At 38.8% G+C, this 7,711-nt stretch overlaps 1 protein-coding gene across 1 annotated transcript; it reads right to left on the reverse strand.

Annotated features, from left to right (window-relative positions):
- Window positions 1-6,576: 6,576 nt before the first annotated feature.
- On the reverse strand, window positions 6,577-7,302 carry LOC132242234 (intraflagellar transport protein 20 homolog). Its single transcript, XM_059711138.1, has one exon. The coding sequence runs from the start codon at window positions 7,292-7,294 to the stop codon at window positions 6,899-6,901; it is 396 nt and encodes a 131-aa protein (XP_059567121.1). The 5' UTR covers window positions 7,295-7,302; the 3' UTR covers window positions 6,577-6,898.
- Window positions 7,303-7,711: the final 409 nt, after the last annotated feature.

Raw genomic sequence — 7,711 nt, forward strand, 5'->3', positions numbered from 1 at the left:
CCCACCTGGGGGCAGGCCTGGCCTTGCCTCATGCCTGCCACCCTGGCAGGGCTGCAGGGACTGGGTGCTGCCATCTTGTGGCTGTGGGTGCTGCCATCTTTGTAATGGTGTGGCAGTCAATTTGCATATTCCCACCTTATTGGCTGTGGGTGCCACCATCTCTGTGATGGTGTGAGGGTCAATTAGCATATTCCCTCTTTATTAGATAGGATTGTATTTTCCCCTTAATTTTAAATAAAATGTTGCATTTATTAATTTTTCTTCTTGTTTAATTATATGTTTAAAGTGGCATGTTTTATCTGATTATTTATATATTCTTCTATAATAGGAACTTCTGCCCTCTGCACACTTACAGAATTCTTTTATTTTGAAGTTTATTTTGATTTGAAATTTAAGAACCTGAGGATATATTTTACTCATTTCCTACACTTGTTTGATTCTTTTCTGGAAATCAATGAGTCTTTTTATTTTCTAGGTTTTTGTCTTTTTTTATTTATTTGGAGAAATTGTGTATAAATTTGGATATTTTCTGTGTTTCATTTGTTTGGTTCTCATTAATTATATTTTGGATCTCTATTGTCTGTCCAGTTCTTTATTTATTTTTTAAAAATTATTTTTATCTATCATGCTTAAAGTCAAATTCCAATTTCTGAACTGCTGTTTTTATATGTTGCTGTTTCTAATTTAACTTGAAATTCTTTAGTGTCATTAATTTTCTCTTAAATTTCTTACTTTATATGGAATAATCTGCTACTAATTTTCTTCAACTTTATCCTTATCTACTGACTGTTGTATGCATGCTTTAGTCCTGTTCTTTTTTCTTTTTTCTTTTTTTTTTAAAAATATATTTTATTGATTTTTTACAGAGAGGAAGGGAGAGAGATAGAGAGTTAGAAACATCAATGAGAGAGAAACATCGATCAGCTGCCTCCTGCACATCTCCTACTGGGGATATGCCCGCAACCCAGGTACATGCCCTTGACCGGAATCGAACCTGGGACCTTTCAGTCCACAGGCTGACGCTCTATCCACTGAGCCAAACCGGTTTCGGCCTATTCTCTTTTCTTAATAGGTTTAATGCCACCCTTTTTGCTTAGCAGGTGAACAATTTAGGGCCACAGAGGTTGGATGACTTTTTAAAAGTTACAGTGAGATAGATTATTCTACACATCTCTCCATGTTGCTTTCCCTGAGACTACGGGCCTATAATTTTTGAAAATTCAAAAATAAAAACACAATTTAAACAGGGAATTATAAATAAATATGTTCATGGTAAGTGTTAGTATACCACCAAATTGTGTGTGTGTTGGGGTGGGGGAGGGTGGTGATGGGTGAAAAGGTGAAAGGATTAAGAACCACAAATTGTCAGTTATTAAAATAGTCATTGGGATATAAAGCATAGGGATATAGTCAGTAATATTGTAATAACTATGTATGATGTCAGATGGATACTAGCTTTATCCAGATGATCACTTCATAAGGTATGTAAATATCTAACTACTATGTTATATACCTGAAACTACTATAGCATTGTACATCAATTGCAATTGAAGAATACATTTTTAAAAGGGACTTAGTATAGCATAAGCAAAACACCAGACACAGAAAGAGAAATACTGTATGGTTTTACTTATATGTGGAATTTAAGAAAGTCAAACTCATAGAACCAGATAGTAGAATGGTGGTGCAGGGGCTGGAGAGGTGGGGGAAGTGGGAGACATTGATCAAAGGGCACAAGCTTTCAGTTATAAGATGAATTAGTTCTGGAGATCTATTGTGTAGCAGGTTGACTATGGTTAGTAGTACTGTATCATATACTTGAAATTAAGTGTTCTCACCACACATAAGAAAAGCAATTATGTAAGAAGATGGATGTATTAATTGACTTGGCTGTGGTAACTATTCCACAATGTATATGTACATTAAATCATCCTGTTGTACACATTTTAAAAAAAAAGAGTTAGTAGAGCATAATGGTAAAGAATAGAGACCCTGGAGCCATAGTACCTGGGTTGGAATCCCAACTCCTCCATTTCTAAGGGTGTGACTGTAATACTTACTTATCTGCCCTGGGCACAAGTGTATGCATCTGTAAAAATGGTTAACAACACCAGAGTTTACCTCAAGGGTTGTTGTAAGGATTAATTGGGTTAATACTTGTAAAACCCTTAGAAGTGTCTTGTCTTGTGAATCTTCAGTAGGTGTGAGCACAGTGTTGCTCTTGTTATAATATTGAAGCATGGCTCTCTGGGCCATGGGGGGTGATCACTGTGATGCAGTGAATGATGAGGGTGGAGACTGGCAACCAGAGAGCTGCATGAAGACACTGGGAGAACAAAAGGAAGAAAGAAGTGTGCTGCCTCACCCAGCTTGTCCCCAGCTTGTTACAGAAACGAGGTTACATTTTGTTTCTCTCAGTTACATGCTTATGTTATACTAGAAGCCCAGCGTGCGAAATTGCATGGCCCCGCCCACCCGCGTGCACCTCGCCCACCCACGCAGGTCTTGGGTGGTTACGGCATCAGGGCCACAGGCCTTTTATAATATAGATAAGCATTTAATTAAACAGCATACAATGCTATGGGAAACAATTAGGCACATTATAGAGGTCAGAGCACAGGCAGGAATGAGATGGCTCATTCAGAACAGATTACTGAAGAGAAAGGATTGTTTACAAAGGTGTGGGCAGGGCAAAGGAAATCAAATTAGGGATAATAGATGGTGGCAGATTAACAACATCTGGAAGTCACTACTACTGCTGATGCAAGGAGAGGGAGGGGGACTGGAGGAAGGTGGGGCCTGCTGCTCTAAGGAAGGGTTGCTCCATGGAAGCTATGTCCCTCTCTTGAAGAAAGGCAGCCTGTATCAGCCTGAGCCAGGACAGGAAGGAAGCCAAGAAAATAAATACCCCAACTTTTCTATTTCCCTGCCCTCCAACTTCCTGCTTGCACCTCATTGCCTAAATTCAATGATAAGCCAAAGGACAAAGGATCACAGCCTCTAAGCTGTGTCCTGGTGGGGTTGTCAGCTGCTCAGATGTATATGAATGGTGATATTACTTATCGCCTTTTGTTTGGCATTCAAGCCCTAAACCACATAACTTTAAAAACTTAGAGCTCTGAGGTAGATGCTATATGCTGGCTCAGTCAGCCCCTATTCCATCTGCCTTTCAGGATGCTTCCCTTTAATTCAGAGGCTGACTGGCTATCAACACATTTCCTAGACTTACTGTAACTACTCTTCTGGCTGCAAAACAGTTTCTACTGATGAGATGCACATGTGCCAGATTCGGAATGTAGATTATTGCAAAGGTTGTCATCCTGCCACTGCTGGTTGTGCAGGCAATCAAAGTGGCGGGGAATGATGCTCAGAGGAAATTACAGAGCACAGACTCTACCGTGTAAGGTCTAGTCACAAAGTCTGGGGGTTCAAAGGCAGTCAAGGGGTGGTACCCGCAGTGATGGCAGCATTTCGGTTTTCCCAAGGCAGTGTGTTCTTGAACTTTATGTATACTACCCAAGATTCCTGCTACTTCGGCCCTCTCAATAATTTTGTAAGCACGTATTTATCTTCATTAGATCCTTTGCTGCTTAAAGAACTGGAGTGGGCTCTGTTTTCTGCATGATCTGTGCCTAATACGAGCCCCACTGTTCCTACTCTTTGGTACACACCCTGCACTTGATTGTTGTGATTCACTGCTGGATCAAATGGACCTTGAGATTCCCTGATTCTAAGGTCTTTGCTTGAGCCAACCTTCTTTTCTGAAAATCTGACTTTTAGGCAATGCAGTCTCACTCATTATTCTTCTGTAGGTTGAACAAAAACTCTCATGGGACCTGTTTCCTCTCCTCCCCTCCCCTACCTTCCTCCTTTCTCCTTCTCCTCATCCTCTTCCTCCCAGACAAAATGAGTGACAATTGAGGATGGCTAAAGATCACATCAGAGGTTGCTTACTGTCACTTGAGCTTCATTTCAGCCATACATCCAGTGGGGAAACTGGGATGTGTTCCCTTTCCTCCTGAATTAAGGCACAAAGACAACCCCCACAGATTGACCCCTGAGTGGAGACTGCATTTACAGCACATGTTCCTCACATCTTGAAAACACTCATATCACAACTGAGGAACATGGCAGGACAGCCAAATAGAGCATTTTGGGTGTGCAGCAATCATCTCTCCATTCCGTGGTAAAATTAGAAGAAGAAAAAAAAGAATCTGTAATGTAATACTTTGAGAAGACACTTAGTTCCTTGTCAGAACATGCCAAAACAGCTGCACAAATTTGAAGTGTACAGATGTTTGGCACAGAACAGGTCCAGGATCCAGATGTTCAACCAGAGTTAGTACCTTGTATTCCAGGTGTTTCAGCACCCTATGGAACACACTTTTACACATTTCCTTTTCCCCTCAGTGGTAACTTTCATTTTTCTTTCTCGTTTATGATTCTTGGGATTGAATCTTTTATTTTTTTCAGTCTGCAATGGATCATTAGTTAGTTCATACTTGCTCTCTAACTATAATGACTATTGCAGTATAACCTTATAATCATAGCATCCCCTTGTTTCAAGAAAAGTTGTGGTTAAATGAGCAGAAATAAAGTTTGGATTTTTTGGCTTTAAAAAATTAATTTCAATGGTAGCATTTTGGAAGAAGTTTAAATAAAGTTGCAGCAAATAGCATTTACATTTTGGGGAACAGAGAGTATCTATGAATTATCTGTCTTGATGTTGTCTCATTGATAAATTAAGTAGAATCTGGTTACATGGCTTAACTTAGAATCTACTAGGTACTATGCTGAAATTTAGTTTTAGGGCAGTCCCCATAGATAACATGCTGCAGAATCTGCCCTAGTGATTATGTTTTCTAAAAAGGCTACTTCGTGACCATCCCATTTTTCATTCTGGTTATTTTCATCCGGTACTGGGAATATTGCATTTTTTTTGGTCATCAAATCATTAGATACTGAGATTTCCAGGAAAGATGCATAGACAATGTACAAATGGTTGCTTCTTCAGCCACCTATTACATGAACTTCACATACTCTCTCCTCTCTCCCTCTTCTGTCTTCTTTGGTGGAATTTCAAATCCATCTGACAATAGTTTGTTGTTAAATGAATGGCTATGGCTGGTTTTATAGCCCAAATTTCACAATGGTGCAAACAGAATAGAAGACAGACCTGTGATACTGTAATTAGAGCTGCCAATGTCATATAGTGGAAATATTATTGAACTGGGAATTAAGAAAATGAGATTAAAGTTCTGTTTTATTATTAACAACATTAGTAACAAGAGGTATTTAGTTTATCTTGTTGAGTTTTAATTTCCTCATTTATCAAATGGGGGCTGGTCTTGAAAGAGCTGGTCTCTAACGTGCCTTCTGCTAATCAGCTTCCAGTCACATGCGATGTGTCTGCCCTGGCATAAACACAGAGTTCCTAGATTTGCTTTATTAATTAATATTTCAAATAGACCATTTCTTTTAACACCTACCATTTACTTTTTCTCTATTAGACAAGGAGCTACTGCATAAACTGTTCGAACAGTTTATAAAGCAGTTGCCTTATAGCAAGAATCCCCAAAACAAGGAAGATTAAGACTATAGTCAGAGCACAAAGATTAACACATGAAGATCACACAAATATGGAAAATCTAATTTAGCTGATAGTGAATTTAAAATGCTGGTTATGCTTTGAGGAAGGGTGATAAATATCACTCTGTATAGGACTACTTATACATAACTTAAAAATTGTACATTTTTGTACATTGTAAAGTGCTTTAAATGATAAAGTATTTATTTTTTACATTTAGAAACGAGTCTATTAACCAAATCAAATAAAGCAACAGTTTAATTCCTCATTTGTTAAAAAAAAGAAAAAAGACTCTGAGAGGTAAAGAGATAGGGAAGAGACAAATGAGGAAAATCAGTAAATTCCAATGGGGTTTACCATAAGGGAAAATTTAGATTTTCCCACACGCACATATTAATTCACAGAGATGGTGAGTTTTAGAGCATCACTGAATACCATCACCCTTTGAAATGTCAATCTACCAATATTCACAGCTCATTAGCTGAATTAGTTCTTGACCTTTGGAGGCCTTCTCTGTAGCAGGCACAAGTCAACAGAGAAAACTCTACTGGAGATACAGCAACTCTGAAACATCAACTACTGGGACCAAAGTACACATGAAAATGTGAAATTACACACACACATCTCATACACACATAGTGGGACATCTGGGAAAGGTAAATAAAAGTTTTACAGAAACTATCCCTAGATTATGGGTAATTTTTATATGATGCTTATCATTTTTAATTTTCTAAGAGAAATGCGAATAGCCCTAGCCAGTGTGGCTCAGTTTATAGTGTGTCGTCCTGTGCACTGAAAGGTTGCCAGTTCGATTCCAGGTCAGGGCACATACCCAGGTTGTGGGCTGGATCCCTGGTAGGGGGTGTGCAGGAGACGGTCCATTGATGTTTCTCACATTGATGTTTCTTTCTCTCCCTCCTTTTCTCTCTCTAAAAATAAAAAAATAAAATTAAAAGAAATGTGAATAGGTTTTTTTAAAGCCATTTGAAAACAATAATTTATTGCCTTTTCCTCCAAAGCTTTGTGAATTTACAAAAAAAAAAAATCGAAGTTTACAGACTGCTTATTTAAGAATGAAAATACAAGAGGTGAGAACCTGGGCCACTGTGGTCACAGGGTGTTTACCAGATATGCACTGACATCTGAAACAAGCCTTCCTCTCCCCCTAGCTGTGTTTTATTACCTTCAGAGATGATGCATCCTTCACATACCATCTCACATGATATACCTGGGTCATTAGTCAAAGTCACTGGAATAGTACAGAGGCTTTTTTTGTTTTTCTGCCCTCCTGCTATATCATAAAATTTCAGTTCATTTCAGAAAAATAAATTGGTCAACAAATTCATTTTGTTCTGCTTCCACTTTACACAAAGCTTCATATTCAACCCGATACCTTTCGAGCTGCATTTTCTTTTCTGCTATTAGTGCTTGGAGTTGCCTCTGTTGGGCTTCTCTCTGTTTTATGATAGATTTGAGCAAATTGCAAGCACCAGTGGCCTTCCTCTTCTCATTTTCTGCTTCTTTTGCAAGTTGGTCAACAAGCTCAAGTAAACTACCAACTATTTTCTGAAATTGGCCAATTTTGTCCACTAAGTCCTTGCACTCTTCCTTGAGCTCTATGGTCTGCTGGGTAACCTCTGGGTCCAACACCTGCAGCTTGTTCAGCTCATCAAAGTGCAAGCCAGCACCCAGGATGTCCTTGGCCATAGCTTCTGACCCCGCAGTGGTGGCGGGCAGCAGCCCAGGCTGAGGTTGGCATATAGCTTCTCTCTCAATCCACGGCAGCAGTACCTGGCCTGCCAGCCTCAGCTGCTGCCACGGCTACAGGACCTGTGTGCGCATAACGTCACTCATGAATATATCTTGAATAAAAATAATTAACACTGCCTTTTTATGAGGAAATACAGTTAATTAACAGTTGAAAATAAAACTTTAAAAAAAACTAAAGTGTGAAAGCTAATAAACTATGATAGTATGTTTAAAGTACCATTTGGATATGAAATAAAGGAATTGTCAGGAAAAGATGATAGAGGATACTAAAAGGAGGCAAAAATTGATGAGATAGGATATATGCATGCTGCCAAAATATCACCACACAGATTACTTTTATATTGCAATGGAGCA

The sequence above is a fragment of the Myotis daubentonii genome, chromosome 9 (genome assembly GCF_963259705.1).
Source record: "Myotis daubentonii chromosome 9, mMyoDau2.1, whole genome shotgun sequence".
Classification (NCBI taxonomy): domain Eukaryota; kingdom Metazoa; phylum Chordata; class Mammalia; order Chiroptera; family Vespertilionidae; genus Myotis; species Myotis daubentonii.